The sequence below is a fragment of the Scomber japonicus genome, chromosome 18 (genome assembly GCF_027409825.1).
Source record: "Scomber japonicus isolate fScoJap1 chromosome 18, fScoJap1.pri, whole genome shotgun sequence".
Lineage (NCBI taxonomy): Eukaryota > Metazoa > Chordata > Actinopteri > Scombriformes > Scombridae > Scomber > Scomber japonicus.
In genome coordinates this window covers 5,203,295-5,221,365 of record NC_070595.1, presented here as the reverse complement: position 1 = coordinate 5,221,365, position 18,071 = coordinate 5,203,295, and the positions used below count along the sequence as shown (strand labels likewise).

The following is an 18,071-nucleotide window of genomic DNA, read 5'->3' as shown; positions in this document are numbered from 1 at the left end:
ACCAAACAGATCTCAACAACATTCAATTATTTTTTCTGGGTTATTGGGAAGGTTAATGTTGGTTAGAGATAAAACTGAGGTCACTTAATGACACCTAAGTCAGTTCCTTATGCTAAGTGAATCTAAATTACATGTTCTGACCAAGGAAATGACCAGAAGTGTCTTGACTTGACAGTTAGGTAACATAGGCCTGTCAAAATGAAGTGTCTAAAGGAAACAGTGTCAGTACACTGAAGGGTTTGTCACCTAAACAGCAGGTGGTGCTCTCTCTCTCATTCTCTCTCTCTCTCAAATATTCCCCTCTAGACATGTTTTAAGTCATCTAAAGTACTCTGTTTGGTGTAATAACTTCAACAAAAATGTTAAGTTAAAAATTCTTAAAATTACAATTTCCTCACTGGAAGATCCAGAATTTAAGAATATACAAATAATTTTTGGCGCAAAAGTTTCAAGTCCCCTTCTAATCAAAAACAGGTTTTCTTCTTCTTCTTTTAGTTGGATGTTAATGATGCATACTGGACAACAGTTGGCTCCAAATTAGCCTAATGTCATAAATTATGCTCATAGGTAATCACCGTAAACTGACTTATCAGACCAATGAAAACAAATCATTCTGCACAGTAACAAAAGTATACTATAGTACTTTAACAGTAACAATTCTGAATTAGTAACTTATAATTTTGTTATTAAGTATACTATTTTCAACCCCCCCCCCCCCCCCCCCCCTTTCCCAGCATTTAGTATATTCTTTTTCCTGGTGATACTGAGCTCCCCTTATCTTTGCTTTCAGTTTTCAGTTGAGTCAGGTTGTTAAAAATAAGGGTTCATACCACAGCACACCATGACTCAGTAGGCTGCAGAGATACACAGGAAACACAATGAGGATGGGGGGGGGCCCTGAGTAGGGACTGAACGCGTGGTTGCAGCTCCCCTTTAGAATAGAATAGTAGAATATTGACTATCAAGCACTGAAGGACTTTAGCCTTATATGGGCGAAGCTATTTGTACACTTGAAGAGGACGGACATCTGATTCTGTCTTTCACATTGATGTAATGATGTTTTTTTTCCTTTAATACCTACTTTTCTCAAGTATTTATAGCAACGACCAAGACCACTTTTATGGCAGACTAATAATCAAACATTTATTCATAATTCATGGTTTCTTTCTCTCTCTCTGCAAGTCATCAGAAAATAGAAGACTATTATGATACTGGAGAAGAAATACTAAGTCACTAGTTTTAACTAATAATACTAGGTTCATGTTGCATTACAACATAAGTGCTTACTTTATTACTCCATGTAAGTTAGGCTTATGCAAATGTCCTGTTATTAAATATTTTTGGAAGAAATTTGCATTCATAATGAGACTCTATTTATGTATGCATTTATGTTATATTGTAATTGTAATTGCTTGTATTTATTTTAACATGGACCCCAGGAAGAGTAGCTGTTGCCTGGGTAACAGCTTATGGGGATCCAAATAAACTAAACTAAACTAAATTTGCATACTTATATTTCCTGCTGTAACTGAGGAAGTGAGAAGAAAAACATGATAATCTGTGATTTAAGGTTTTTAATTATTTTTTTTATTTTTATTTTTTAAAGAATTCACTACAAGATGGAAAAACAGTTTCTATCCATCCACAAATCCATTATCACACTGAACTCTGCTCTGAAATCACACACACTATAACCAATATCACGTCAAATCTAGCCATCAACATTATTGGCCAATATTATTTATTTGCTCCTTATTTATTTATATTTTTTTAATACAAGTGCAATATCTTCTACACATGCTTATTTTAGTGGTTAGTATTGAGGTCCATTTCATTTTTAACTTTTTTTTTAAGCATGTTGGTAATTATGTGAATGTGAACTGTGTGTGCATGATAAATCTTTCTTTTTATATATATCTTGAGTTCCATTTTTAGGCAGTGTAATGAATTTACACAATGAAAATAAAGTGATCTTGAATCTTACTTGTGTGTATGCCAAATATATCCTACAATTGTAATCATCTCTTAAAACGTCTTTCTAATTTGCTCTCTTTGGAAAAATCCAGTCACTTTGACAAGATGTGGGAATCATCCATAAACATCCTGGAGAAATAATACTTGGTACTCCCCTCTTATTAGTTCAATAAATCTGTCTGTCCCTCGCACTCTTCTTAATAAATATAGCCTCTCACACACATTTCTGTCTCCAGATAGTCCCTCTAACACACAAACACAGTTGTTGTGTGTTTTTTTCCAGGGAGGAGTTGCTCCTACGTCATCAGGGGGGCAGCTTTAAAAAGTCCCCACCCTCCTGAGACCAGCCTAGAACAGAAACTGAAGCAGAGACAGTGAGACAGTACAGCAACAGAAACACACTGACATACTGCGCTGTGAGCAGACAGCCAACACCTCTGGTAAGACACATAAGATCCTGAATCCTTATCTTAAAAAACTCCCATAAGCTCAGACTTAAATAGGAACTTAATATTATCAGTGATTTGTTACGTTGCCGATTTGTAATAGATAGTAGAATCACTTAAACGTTATTATTTCCTGTGATTTTCTTATAATATAACGCTTGTGCGCTTCCTAGTGAGTTTACTTTACACTGTCGGTAGTGCGCAGCTATGTTTTCTGTGCGTGTTTTAAGACTATTTGCGTGATATCTTCATATTGTTTCCTTGTCGTAAATGTAGTCTTATCAGTTCAGCATCAGCCAGTGAGCAAACATTGTTCAACCTGTTGTGCCGCATGATCGGCAGTTTAGATTTCCTTGTTATTGACATGCGATGTTATTTATTTATTTATATTTTCATAAACAACCGGAAATGTTACAATCTGTGCAGAAAGATACTGATATGTAAAACGCAGCCGGACAATTGCATTAACATAGCCGTTACGTTAGTGCAAAGGTATTGCGTTATAAATTGCTACAGTATATTAAACATTAGAAAAGTTATTGTATTGTAAAATAGTAGCCTAAATGGCATAATATTACACCACAATGAATGAGGGTTTTACACATTTATCAATCAACTTGGACATAGTTTTTCCCCCATCTTCATTAAAACATACACACAGCACATAACACAGACAGGAGTATGTAGCCTAATATAATAAACAAAATGTAACCAGGCAACCAGATGAACTTCTTATATGTTTCTTTTTGACATCCAGGCTGTGACACCTTCCCACCCTAAAGTTACATCAGGCAGTGTTACCATGTGGCAACATTTAAAAGACATGGCACAATACAGAATAACACTTGACAGGACCCATGTGTTAAATGCTAAATCTGCTACTCTGACCTATATTAAGAAAAAATATGATGTGTATTTTGTGAGAAGTTTTCCTGTAACAGTCAGCTGTTCCAACACAACTTCTGTAAACAGATTACAATAGCATTGAAAGTTAACCCGATGACAAGGGAAGGAGGGAGGAGACCGGGATAGGGTTTTTCCAGGCAAACAGTAGCAATTACATCATGTGGCTGTGAGTGAGTAAGTCAGGCTCTGCAGGGTAGAGGCAGGTGGTTACCAAACCCTTTTCTAGAAGTGGGTCGAAGTTTCTGAAAGTGGAGATACAGGCTTGCTTTTTTATCTCCTCACACAAACCTCCTAACCGCCTCCTGTCTCTAGGTCAGACTGCCCTGACAATGGAAGATTATTGTTGATAACTGGTGTGCCGTTATTATCTTAAGTACAGCTGTGGCAGTGTTATTGTCAGTTGTAAAAGTAGTCATAATAGCACTAATTATAGGGTGATGGTGGAAGTGATAGCAACAGCAATAGTAGTTACAGTTAGGAGAGTTCTAGAAGATATAGTTGAAGTAATAGCAGGTGTGGTAGTAGTAAAATTTAGATCTTTTATTTAAGTTGCAGTACAACTGTATCAAAAATACTTTATTACAATTAAAATTCACACATTCGTAATCTTAAGCGAATTAAAGGTGCAATGTGTTGAATTTAGTGGCATCTAGCAGAATGGACTTCAGTATGTTTTAATTAGTGTATAATCACATGAAAACCTTAGAATGAATGTTGCATCGCCATGTTTCTACAGTAGCCCACAACGGACAAACCAAGCATTTACTGTATGGAGGGCCTTTCATGGCTAGTGTAGGCTATTCTACATGCTTTGTAGGAGGAGGAGAGGAGAGGCTTAGTCAAGTGGTTGGAATCTGCAACCTCACCCTAGATGTCACTAAATCTTATGCACTGGTCTTTTAAGTAAAAATACTGATATATTAAAAGACTACTAATGGAATAGTCACTCCTAAATTTGTTTGGTAAACACGTGGACACACAACTAATATATGAACTTCCGAGGTACTGTTACAGAGCCAGGCTAGCTATTTCCCAAGTGTTTCCAGTCTTTATGCTAAGCTAAGCTAACAGGCTGCTGACATGAAACTGGTACCAATCTTCTTAGCAAGTAAACATGACTAAAAGGTACTGTTTTTAGCTTCTCAGGTATGACTTAAGAGATAGGACTTGCCGTGTTAATGTTGTTTCTTTGACAGTAGAATGAATATCTTCTATGCTGGTTAGTTGGTCAAAATGAGACATTTGAATGCATCATTTTGCTGTATGGAAAATTGTGAGTGACTTGTGAGAGAGTCACTTCTTTTTATATTGTACAGACCAAAGATTGAATCAATTAATTGAGAAAACTATAGTCAGATTAATTGATAATGGACATAAATGTTTATTGCAGCCCTTACCCAAAGTATAATTTAGTGCAAAATATTCAAGAACATAAACAGCATGAATTGTTTGTACTAACTTGCATAGTCTTTGTGTAACTTTAGTCCTCTTCTCTGACGTAAGCTTGTCTCTTTCTTCACAGGAGGAAAGATTTGTGGGGTCCCCGGTTGTGGATGAGCCTGTAAGAAGATAAAAGGTCTCACACTTTACTCTTTGTTTCAATATATTTGTCATCACAAAATCATTCTATACGCAAGAGACAAGAAGTCTCCACTCTCTACTAGTGCAATTGCACATTATAATTTAATATAAAAACCAAAGTAAAGAACTTCCAGACAAGAGTTATTTTTATAGTATCAAGGACAGTTTTGATAAATTTGCATTGGCCCCAAAGGGAGAGGCCAACGGGAGGGGACTGCCCCTCTACTTCATCATATAGATAAGTGCCTGACAGAGTTTCTAGGGTCTTTACACCTTGCCCAAGGACACTTCAGCAGAGACCTTCGCTGTGGTGGTGACCAAGCTGAAACTTGAACACTGCTAACTTCGTAAGCTGTCAAACCATGCTGTACCTAAAGAAATACTTCACTGAGGGCCTCATCCAGATGGCCATCCTGCTCAGCCTGTGCGGAGTGAGGGTTGACGTAGGACTGGATTCCTACCTGCCTCCATCCTTGCACGAGATGATCCTGGGTCCGACCTCAGCACTGACTCAGACGCAGTTCCACAACCTCCACAATCGTCTGGAGGATGGTCACAGCCTGCACCCAAAGAGTGTGGACCTCGATGGTTTCTTCACAACACGAAGACTGCTGGGTTGGGTCCACTCTCTGGACAGACTACAGGTAACATTTCTATCCCCAGCTGAAGAGCACGGTTAAAAGACCTGTAGTTTGAAAGAGAAACATGTTGAAGTTTGAACTGTTTAATACCCGTCTCCCAGGTTCCTCAGGCAGAGCTGGAGACATGGCTGGTCCAGCGAGAGCCAGATCCTCTGCCAGTGGAGAGAGCTCCTGCTGTAGTAGAGAGAGACCGAACTGCCCCACCTGTAGAGAACAGAGTTGGGCTTGGTATTCTTGAAGAAGAAGATAATGATGATAAAGAGGTACAGTTGTTTCATTCTCACTGTGTGGTTTAGAACATTTAGATATTTTGTTTTAGCATGTTCTGACCAGGGGTACACTTCAATACCCATACTACCTTACTACTTAGTATAGCAGAAAAAAATATAGTATGTCCCAATAGATAGTATGTCAAATGCAACATGCCAAAAGTATTGAATGCAAGCCAGCGTGCCTATTTATGACAGGACATTGACAACGCAATGATAGAAGCACTGGAAAAGGTTGGTTTTAGCTGGACTGTTTTACTGGGAGGGAGATTATACTGGTTTAGGTGAATTTTGTAAACCTGTAACAAAGACATGCTAGCTCTGTTCACCTCTTTTCAGTCTCTATGCTAAGCTAAGGTAAGTGACTGTTTAGCTCACAGAATGGTAACAATCTTCTCACGCAACTCCTGGCAAGAAAGCAGATATGCATATTTCCCAAAATATCAAACTCTTCTTTTTAACTGAACTATTGTAATTTCTTAGACTTGCAGATTCTATGAGCCAACGAAAACCTTTATACACTAACAGGACACAAAGCTCTGCCTTATTGCTAATATAGAAACCTTGTGAAATGTTCAGAATATACAATATTTTTTAGGAAACAGAGCTAAAGGCTGAATGTCAAAACCCACAAGTCTTAAGTTTTAAAAGGGCTGCAACATACCCAGCAACCTGCTATGAGTTATACTATATGTTGGAATTACAAAATAGCTTTGTTTGAGAATGTATGTTTATGAAATAAGTAGTTATCTTATTATGTCTTTAGGTCAGGCATGACACGGGTATGTTATGTAAGTTCAGCAATCGGTGTTGACCTTTGTCCATGCCACAGCCCTGTCAGATCTAAAGCAATAGACCTTGTTCATCTAACAGGTTTTACTACCGCTGCAAGAGGCCAACTTTCCTTTACACTGCCTTTGAAGCATACTAACACTTAGTTGTGGTTCTACTGGGTCTTGAATCCAGGACCTTCTGCATTTTAAGCTAGTTTTAAGAACTCTACTACACTGTGAAACCATGTCTACTCTCTGACAACCACCATCAAGAATGTACACTGAAAGAAATATATCCTATGCTTTATGAATACTGTATACTCCAAATAGCTAAAAGAGCAAGAGTAAGAGGTGCAGTCTGAGACCACTTTCCCAGTGGAATGGCTCACAAAATTTGTTAGCAGACTATTGACCTACCCAAAATACCACATAAGTAGCAGTAAAAAAAATCAGGTATGAACAGACACACAAGCTATTTCTTAATGTTAATTATATTAATCAGTGGTGTGGACAGAAGCTCTATTTTTGTTTTTAACCTGCCTGAAAGCTGAGTGTAAAGTCATGTGAGATAATGAGTCACGGTTAGATGAGTCACCACCGCACCTAGATGACCTCACAAGGAAAATGAAGAAATACAGTCAGTCAGTCTGCTGAAGAGGGTATACAGTACCTATAACACAAATACACTTCAGTATCCTGGTTATTGCAGGTTAATTTCGTACACTTACAGGATAGAATTAGTTTGTGAAGTCTGTCTGCAGTTTCTTTTTAGTGAAAAATGACCTCTTTCCATTTTCAGTGGAGGAATTTTGTAGTCTCAGATTTGTCTAAGTCAGTCTGCTGAAGCCTCATTGCATCTTCTTACATCCCCACTAGGAGGGGATTACTTCACAGCCAGTACAGCCAAGATAAACCATTCCCTGAACCAATAACTGTATTGTGTAAATATGTGCATATGAATATTGCTTTAAGACAAACTTGAAAAAATTGGAAAACATCCTAAAAGCAACATTATTGTTTGTTCTGGCCACTGGGGACATCAGGACAAGCTAAAAACACTCGCACGTATCACCTATAAAGTTCTTATGGTGAACTTGATAGCAAATATGTGCATCTATACACATTCAGGAGACACACAGCAACATTTCCATTCATTTAGAGTCATGATTCTGTCCACCTGATGAATCAAAGTCTAACATTCACTCTCCTTCTAGCTCCATTTTGGTCTCCACCAAAGCTGCTTCTGGAAATTAGTTTAAAGTTATGGGCATAAAAACCAAAACAATGAGCTGAAAGACACTTAAACACAAAATTGCGCTTAAGGGAACTACAGAGTTTAGGGATTCATCACTATGAGTGAAGCACATTGAGTGGCCCCTGGGTATGAAATGCACTATATAAATAAAACTGCTTTGCCTTGCCTTGAAATGAGTAACCAGTCTCACATTACGTGTAGTCATCAATACATTGTTAATATTAAAATATTGATTAGTGAAGCTTTAAGTCTGCTTTCATGGCAGGCCAGTAAAAGTGAGGCACATCTGCACACTTACAGTATGGGCAATATACACAGTTCTATTCATATTAGAATGTCTGTGTAGATGCAACATCCACATATTTGTTCTGCATGTATGGTGCAGACTCCAGCAAACATGGGTAGATGATAAAATTGACCTCATGCAAGGCTTTGCAGGTGCAAAGGTACAGTTAAATGTCTATCTCACTCAAAGTCCTGTCTTTGTACAGATGTGCTGGAACAGTGGATTAGGTGGAGACAGATCAGGCAATGTGAGACTAAGTGTGACTTGGGCATTTTGGTCAAACAGATTTCTTCTTAGCCAGAAAGCTTAGTGGGCAGAATGACTGGTACATATGTGGATAAGGTTAACCAACAGTACATGAATTAGTGTAAGTCAGATAACATAATGAGGGAGTATCAGCTGATGATCATCTGATCTGGGTGGTACCATTGACTGTGGTGACATGTTCCTGCCTGAACCTTCATGTATACTGTGAGTTCCAATAAATAATGTCAGCACCTCAGACATGTCCCACCAGGCTTTGGCTCATGAGACAGACTGAAGCACATACATAACCTGACTGACTGACTGACTGACTGATGTCCTAATTATGGAAGACTGTCAGATCTTTCACTTCAGAAACAGACTTGTTATAACTAAAAATACTGTAATCTGTGGAGCTCATCAGACATGAAGAAATGTCTAAAACAGTTATAGAGGAGGCAACTCCAGGGCCTGAGGCAGTTTAGACTTAAGCAGAAATCTTTTTAAATCTTACTGGAGTGTTAAAGTGTTACACCGGATCTATGTACAAGTATCAGTCTTTGCCTTTCCACACAAAGACGAATTCCATTATATTTTCACCTTTACCAGCCAACCGATAAAACAAGGTCAATTGTTTAAATGTTGAGTCATACAAACTAAATTGGGACTAAATAAAAACCCCCACAGACTCCACGGCAGACACAACACAGTGGCCGGTGCTAACAAACAAACTGTACAATATATAAATAGCATTCAGACTGGCCTACATGTCCAGTCAAGATACTTTGTGTGTTTGTGTGTGTGTGTGTTACAGAGTCATGTGCAACAGTATATTAGGGTTCCAGTGTCAAGCAGAGCAACAGTGCCTGCATTTACTGAGAAAACTCTTTATATATATGTGTGTGTGTGTGTGTGTGTGTGTGTGTGTGTGTGTGTGTGTGTGTGTGTGTGTGTGTGTGTGTGTGTGTGTGTTAAATCACATATAAGATTGAAATGAACCCACAGCACTGATTCACCACAAAAATCACCACAAAATGATTTGTTGGAAGATTTTGGTACATGTCAGCAACATCATACATGTCAGTAAAGCAGGTAGCAACACGCACGGGTGGGTCAATACATATTTTAGTCATTAGAGGTGGTGTTCAAGCGTTATAACTGAATCAGGTTGGTGGGAGGCGTGTCGTGTGCTGTCACCTCATCATAGCTGGTAGTTTATTGGTTATTCTCACAATGAATATGCTGTTTTACTATCACCAGGTTTTGCTGATTATTATCTTTTCATGGTAATTCTACATTATTTAGCAAGTCTTAAAACATCAGCTGTTGTTACACTCCTTTTCACCTCCTATTGGCTGCTTTGAGTGGGAAGCTAAACATTTGGTCAGTTTATTGAAAATGATGCACCATTCCTCTTCTATGAATGATGAAATGTTTCTGAGTTCTGAAGGGATTTTTAGACCAAACAAGCAGTGAGATGTCAACTTGGGCTCTTTGAAATTTATATTTGGCATTTTTAACTATTTTGTGACAATTTTTTGATAATACAAATACTTAATTCACACTACTCAAATACTCAAACCGGGTAAGACAAAGTAAAATCATTACAATACTTTGCAGTGATGGAGAGAATGAGTACAGGAAATGAGAAAAACTCTAAAATTGTAGTATTTCAGTTTGTTATTACGAGCTACAGCTGAAGTGCAGTGTCATTTTACAGCAGGTCTATATATCTGCCAGCCACACACACACACACACACACACACACACACACACACACACACACACACACACACACACACACACACAACGAACTTGATCCAAGTACACGCTACCTTCTCTTCTTCAAACTGAAAATGAACAGAACTGTGTTTTTGAATTCCCCTCGTGCATCAAATTGCACGCTTACACACAAACACACATACACACACACACGCACACACTTTACTAGCTTTCTTCTGGCCTTGTGACTGACCAGCTTGTTTTGAAACCTGATCATTGGTCCATTGCGTCCTGACACACATTTTACATCCTTCAGTTTTGCAATCCCTCTTGTTTACTGCACCAACACACACAGTCAAATGCAATGAGGCAGTGGCATGCATGTAAACAAACTTACATAAATATATGAGGTGCTAACTTGTGCTTCCTTATTCAGCAGTGTTGCAGGAGGAAAACAGCCAAACTTGCTTGTGCCAAATGCTAGATTAAAAGACATGAAGTGAAAGTGGGAATGTACAGAGTGTACCAACAGATCAAAACATCGTTATTATGTAAGACTTATGTTTTTAGTAAGTAAGACTGATTCAGGCCATCAACTGCATCACAGGGACATTTAAGATAAGATAAAATTAGACATCCCTTTATTAGTCCAATGATGGGGAAATAGGATAGTAAAAATAGAACATCAATACAAAAGGATGAATAACAATAAATAATAAGTACGAAAGAAATAAAAATCAACAGTATTGAAAAAAATACATAGTAAAAAATAATAGTAACATGTAAAAGAGTAATATTGGTGTTGAATGATGTTGAGTTTGATATTGTTACTACAGAGATTTTAAAGTATGTATATCTGATGTATATCTACAAATATTGCTTTGCATTTTTGGAAAGACTATTACTAAGAACATGTAAGGTTCCATAGTGTAGAGGTTATCACGTCTGCTTTACACGCAGAAGGTCCTGGGTTCGAAACCCAGTGGAATCAATATTTTAAGTCTTCAGGGTCCATAGCTTATCTCAAATTAGATTGAAATCTGTTAGCTCACATTTGCCCTTAAGCCACATCACTGTACCATGTAAAGTCATTTAAGAAATTTGTCACGGAAAGCAAGACATAAGCTTCTCTCCGAGAGGTTGATTAATAATCATTTATCCTGACTCAGAGGTTATGGCACTTAGGCATGTTCACAGACTATTGCAGATAAAAAAAATGTTTGGCTCTCAGTCGCACTTGTCTAGTGAGGACAGGGATACGCATACACATATGGCACATATGTTCAAGCCACATACGTGTCATTGCTGGCCAGCTGTTGAGGGTCTCTGGGTTTGTCTATAAGCCCCTAGCCAGGTCAGGAGAAGGTTAAAGCTATTCTGAGTTTGGCTGTCTGTCTCTGGGTAAAATATGAGCCTTTACATACTGTACATTCAGCCCAGTAGTATGGAGGTAAGAGATATGTTAGCTCTTCATAAGCTGTGTTGTAATATTTTGTTTGTTGGCATATCTTTCTGCATATAATAATATAATAAATATATATGTCGAAAAGATGCATTTAACGTAATCCCAACATTTTCTCCTTTAAGTGTAACCCATTGTACGATAATCTAGCCTTAATCAAATCCAATGCAACATGCTAAAGCCTCATGGAGCTGTAGTTGCTGAACACTAATACAATAAACAGATTATCTAGCATATGTTAAGACGTAATAGTTATGACAAAATATTGCGACAATCAAAATAAGTAGGTTTTCTGGTGTGAGGTTCCATAGTGTAGAGGTTATCACATCTGCTTTACATGCAGGCGATCCTGGGTTCAAAACCCAGTGGAACCATGACTTTATGTATTATGAGTACAGGGTGTATCACAGGTACCATCTTTAAATATAGCATGGTGGACCACATGATTCCTAGACAGCACTATGTTGAGTTCAAAACCCATTAAAACCAGTGCTTTAAGACAATAGGCTAGACTGTCCAGTACTGAACATGATATGTTGAACCAATGTCTGTTTTAGGCAGTTTGAGAACCTGCAGCATATAGGTTGTTTCTTAGTTTTTTATTCTTGTCTCTGCAACCAGGAAGGAACATATAATGGATTTAATCATGATGCTGCTATGGATGAGAGAGAGGATGAAGAGGAAGAGGAAGAAGACCTGGCCTGGATGCACAGGCGTCACCGGAGGGCTGAGGGTGGAGGAAGACCACAAGGATCCGACCATCGTGGTAACAACAGAGAGCTGAATCAGAATGAAGGAGACCAGGTAAGACATAGCAGGAATATGATAGAAGAAAAAGATTTATTTTCATGGAATTATGATGAAAGGCTATTTCAAGACAGTACAAAATCTGGAAGACACTGATTACTTGAGGGTTGAGCGTTACAAGGCTTACATGACGGTGAAGTTGGTCTGGATTCGAATATTACAAATTGGATGATATGTCATTAACTTTGGTATGATTTGTAAAGAGCATGTCAGCGATATATAACCTTGTACTCATTTGGTGAAACAAGTCAATCCCAGAAAGCATGATTAAAATATGACACATTTTGTAGGTCATGCACCCTTTTAAAATGAACTAGGATGTTTGATGTGTCACCTGAACACATCTAAAGGTGTGCTGTCATTGTCTCTGCATCTCACTGCCTCCCCAATGCCTCTCAAGTACTCTTTGTGTGTCTCAATGGGAATTCTTTAAAACCATGTTTTCACCCCTTCGCACATCTGGCCAATGGCTATGTCAACCTGGGTTCTAGAAAGTTACTAAAAATGTCAATATCAGTAAAGGGGAATCAGATCCTTTTAGTTAATTTGTCACAAAATGTCACCTGTTTGTCATATGAAGCTATATAATGATTAAGTTGAGCCAAATTGGGTTAAGTCTTGGTTTTGAGGGACCCCTAGTCTACTGCAAAGAGTGACAGTATCACTAGAACCTGCCAGACATACATATATATATATACACTATACATTGTATAAACTTGTGTGAGCGTTAGGCGAAGGTGATCACAGCATCTGTCACGCTTGGAATCAGAGCTGGACGCTTCATCTTTAAATGCTTGAGTTGCCAGCTCAGCAGAATAGGAAATTGTGGGTGACACACTTTGGCAGCTGCACTCCAAAGTGCGTGTTACACCCAGCATACGCTTTCTAACATGTAACATACTTATAGAAATGTGCGTGTGTGTGTCACATTATATATGAAATAAAACTGCAAGTGTGGAGACTCACGTTCACATTTTTGACTTACTTCATAGTAGCATTTCAAAATATCAGATATGGGTTAAGTATGTCACAGCGATGCCCCTTTTTTTTAGGGCAGATCTAAGGAGAAACCTGCCTATCACCTTTCCCACACAGCTCTGCAGGTCAGAAATCAGAAGTGAAAAGTGTCTGATTTGTGACAGTGCACTGTGAAGGCTGAAAGGCTGGACAGACACTTAAAATGAAACTGGAGAAACTCAGTTGATGAAAGACAGAAAAAGAGGCACAGGCTCTCACTATGTGTATGTTCTAAGTTGTCACTCTCATGAACCCGCCTGAGGCCCAGTTAGTGTGTTAGTGTGTTAGTGTGTTAGTGTGCTGGCTCCTGGACAACACAGCCAGACAAAGACTGAGCACTACTGTTCACAGCTGGTTTTAATATGGTTGTAAGGCTTATATCAAACAGAAATGACTCTAGAGTCATCATCATTACTCTAATTTTTATACCAGCAAAAACAAGAAATAGACCAGACTGCCCAGTAGCCCCTCTTTCCATCATTCCAACAGCATTGTTAGCCACACTGAAATTTGACATTCATGAATAGTCAAAACTTTGGTGACCCTCTGACTTTTCATTCAGTGCCATTAAGAGTTCAATATTTTGATTCGATACATTGGTTTATGATCAAAATACTGGCCAAACCCATCAGTCTGAGCTGTACTTTGTGTTCAGTGCTAATTAGCAAATGACAGCATATGCTAACATGCTAAATGAATGGTGACAATGGTAAACGTCATACTTTATAAACATCAGTCAGGCTGACATTAGCATTTAGGTCAACCCGTGCTTAAGTGTAAAATTACAAACCTGCTAGCATGGCTGTAGACTTTATGTGCTGTTCTTAGCTGAAAAAGTCATTTTTAGAAAAAAACAGTATTCCCCTTATCAGTTACACCTAAACAGAAAACAGTATGTTGGGGGTCACTGAAAGAGGTTGTAAGAAATGTAGGAAATCACACATTGGCTCATTGAGGAAAATGAAATCTGAGGGGAGATTACCTTTAAAAACATATGGATATTACTTTGGAAGGCAGCTATCTCACCAAAACTGTAAAGTTAAACTTCACTCATAAACTTCTGCCTCTCATTCTTGCTCTTTCTCTCTTTCTATTTTCAGACCACCTCCTCCCTCCAGGAGTGTTTGAGGCTATTGGAGGAAACGTTTCCCTTCTTAGAGGAACAACAGGTACTGCCCTCTTCTGTTCTCTTAACCTTGGTCTTGATCAGTATTGTAATGTATTTCACTGTAATCAGCATTTCACCGGCTTTTTCCCTCAGTTATGTGATGTTGGTGGTAGAAGAGGAGACCTAGAGCATCAGCTTGCAGGCAGGGATCCTCAGTTATCCTCCATCATCCCCGATGATAACCCTTCCTCAGACTTGGAGCTCCACTGGCAGGACCTTTTGGATATCATGGAACCTGAGGTGATTTGGAGAAGGAAACAAAACACAATTACATTTGGCAAAGCAGAACTAGATGACTTCATGAGTTCAGAAACAAGATGAGAATATTACTTGACATGAAATGACTAAGCCGAGATACTATAGATTGAGATGAATTGTGCACGCTTCTTTTCCAGAACACACATGTTGACATGATGACATCATTTGACCATGGCCTGGATTCAAGACCATCTAGGATCTTTAACAGTGTTAGGTCTGAAGCTCTGCAACGAAACTCTAACAACCATGACAACCGCTTAACTGATCAGGAGGTCCCATTGATTGAGGCTCCCTTACAGCATGGTAATTCAAGGTCCAACTTACTTGTTATTTGTTAATCTTGCAATCACACCTCATTTGTGTCCTCAGCAGATGGACATGGCTTAGTTGTTATCACCTTACCAAAATTCCATACAAGGGTAATGTTAATGTAATCATTAAGTAGGACCTTCTACTGAGATTTTTTTGTCAAGTGGCTGTTTCTAAGGTCAAGAATACCTGAAGGTTCTGTGAATTATCATAATTAGCTCTGACGCTAAATCCCATAATTGTTGACATTTGGCATAATACCTGCTCTTTCTCTCTAGGTTTGTTGGGGTCTCCGGGCCATTCAGAGCTAGAACCAGCCCTGCTTCCCCTCACCCCTAGTGCAGAACTGGATGACCATGGTTCAGGCTTGAACACAAGGGACAACGCTCATGTAAATCCCACACCCAGTCTTCCAGACCACATGAGCCTGATTGCAGAAAATCCGTCAGAAGACTTCAGTATGGGACTTAATGAAGAAAATAGTTTGAGCACCTTGAACGTGAATCTGCTAACAGAAGATCCTGTGGATAACATGGGAAGTAGCCTGTGTTCACAGTATGCTCTCTGCCCTGAAAACCTTGCTATCTTCGATGTTAACTTACAGTCAAGTGACTTAACACCCTCCAGCACCACCCGAGACTTTTCGAAATCTCCTTCCGGCGTCTTTCTGGTTGACAAGGATGAAGATGTTAACGATGAAGATGGTCTCCCTAGCCCACTTGGTGCCCTCTTAGAGGATGATGCCATTCTGGATGAGATCAGATTGTTGGACCTGGCTCTGGAGGAAGGATTCAGCCCTGAGATGGCAGTCAAGCTGGAAGAGGAGGGCTACCTTGGCCGTGAAGTATCCCAACATGAACATGGCCAGTTCAACCACAATATCACCAGTAAGGAGGAGAGAGAAGATAACCACTATGGCTCAGGCATGGCAGTGACAGGAGAACAGGGTCAACCAAGGAGACATCAGCAAGGTAATTGAAAAGGACAACAGACTTACTTCTATAGTTACTATGAAAAAATACTGTATCATCATACCACATACTGTATACAACATAATGTTATAAGAGTTTACCAATGCTAAATTCAAGTTTTAAAAATAAAGTTAAACTTACCATTACCTATTCTTTCTCCCTTCTCCTAGATGGTGAGAATGAGGCAGACTCGGACTCTGGTCTCTCTCTAGACTTCAGCCACAGCCCTGCTTCTCCATGCACTTCTGATGCTTCCTCGTATTCCTCTTCGTCCTCTTCCTCAATCTCCTCTTCATCTTGTGTGTCGGCTGTGGGAAGTCCCTTCTCTGAATACGAGGACGAAGATGCTGAGGACATGCTAATCGGTTCAGATATGGAAGTGGAGATTACTATAAAGCAGGAGGAGCAGGAAGAGGAGGAAATGGGGGCAGTTGGGGGACAAGTGAACAAACTTCTCTCTCCTAACTATGGGGATCACAAGCTGTTCAATGCCTTTCCGTGGCTGGGGCATATTGACCATGATCACACATACAACCAGCCCTTACCCTCCGCCTCCTCTGTACCGCTGGGCAAGATGACCACCAAACAAACCAAATCCTCCCTGCGACATGACAACGACAAGCCTTACCACCGCTCGTCTTCTAGACACATCACCGAGAGCAAAATGTGGAGCCGGGATGAATGGCGTGCCAAAGCCCTGAAGATCCCCTTCTCCAATGAGCTGATCGTTGACCTGCCAGTGGAGGAGTTCAATGAGCTACTGGCCAATTACCAACTTAACGAGGAGCAGCTTACCCTGGTCAGGGACATACGACGCCGTGGAAAGAACAAGATAGCGGCTCAGAACTGCAGACAGAGGAAACTGGGCGTGCTGGTTGGATTGGAGGAGAATGTGTCAGGGTTGAGGCGCCACCGTTCGCGGTTGCTCCGAGAGAAACAGGAGGCCCTGAGAAATCTGCAGGAGATGAAGCGCAGACTGAGCACGTTGTACCAGGAAGTCTTTTCCAGGCTGAGGGACGAAGAGGGGAGGCCGCTGAACAACACAGAGCACATGCTTGATTTTGGATCGAATGGTAGCGTCACAGTGGCTCCACGCCAACAAGGGGCAGGGCTACCACTGACGGGTGAAAAAAGCAGCAAGAAACAGAGGGACAAGAAAAAGTGAGGATAGCATACCAAGAACATTCACACAAAATGCTCTAGACATTTGGAAATATAAGGTGCTGCTATTCCTTCCAGGGTGTATGATCAAAACCACATCTGGTATCAACGGCAGGTGCAGACTCTCCAAAGAACTACGAAATCTTTAAGCTAAATAGATTTTATGGACAGGGATGTTTTTATTTAACACTTGAAAGAAGAACGGATGCATGGAGGGATGACTGGACAGAGGAAATCAAGACAGAAGAAAGAGGAGTTTTGAGGGAGGATATGATTATCATCATTTTGATAAGAAATCTTGTGGCAGTGAAAAAGAACTTGAATACAACACTCAAACATCTCAGAGGTCATTTAGGCTCAATGGAATGAATTCAGCAGATAGATGAAGTGGGACCAGTCTAAAATGCTAGTTCAGTGCCTATGTACAATCCTGCTTTCTCTTCCATCAGCTGCCTCAGAGACTGGGCAACAAACAGATAACAGGCTGGCTCCTGACTCTCAGCTAAGCAAAACAGATACTATGATGACTGAGCCAGCAAGAAATGGTTGCTGGTACACAAAAAGGGAAGTTGTGATCATGGGGGGAGGGGGGGGGGGTGAGGTCAGCTGGTAGAAGTGGGGTTTCCCAGTTAAAGACACTTCAGTAGGATTAAGTTCATGGAGATCATACTTGGGTATGTTAACTTCCCAGGTGGTACAGTAACCACAGGCCACTTTGATGCCAAAATGAACCATGATATTCCCCAAAACTCCATTAGGCACATTCTGGGTTCTACTGGACATAGTGCCCAGACATTTGGCATTATCTCCAGCAGAACCCTT

General features: G+C 39.7%; 2 protein-coding genes and 2 non-coding genes across 4 annotated transcripts in view; all 4 read left to right on the top strand.

The window, feature by feature from the left end:
* The window catches only part of LOC128379480 (NACHT, LRR and PYD domains-containing protein 3-like), a 163,609-nt gene that overhangs the window by 117,985 nt on the left and 27,553 nt on the right, over positions 1–18,071 (top strand). The window lies entirely within an intron of this gene.
* On the top strand, positions 11,015–11,087 carry trnav-uac (transfer RNA valine (anticodon UAC)). The gene has a single exon. It is a non-coding gene; the product is annotated as a tRNA-Val (tRNA).
* trnav-uac (transfer RNA valine (anticodon UAC)) lies at positions 11,860–11,932 on the top strand. Its single transcript has one exon. It is a non-coding gene; the product is annotated as a tRNA-Val (tRNA).
* nfe2l1a (nfe2 like bZIP transcription factor 1a) lies at positions 14,786–17,793 on the top strand. Its single transcript, XM_053339117.1, has 5 exons — positions 14,786–14,790; positions 14,946–15,111; positions 15,396–15,672; positions 15,727–16,088; positions 16,259–17,793. The coding sequence occupies exons 2-5, from the start codon at positions 14,961–14,963 to the stop codon at positions 17,251–17,253; spliced, it is 1,785 nt and encodes a 594-aa protein (XP_053195092.1). The 5' UTR covers positions 14,786–14,790; positions 14,946–14,960; the 3' UTR covers positions 17,254–17,793.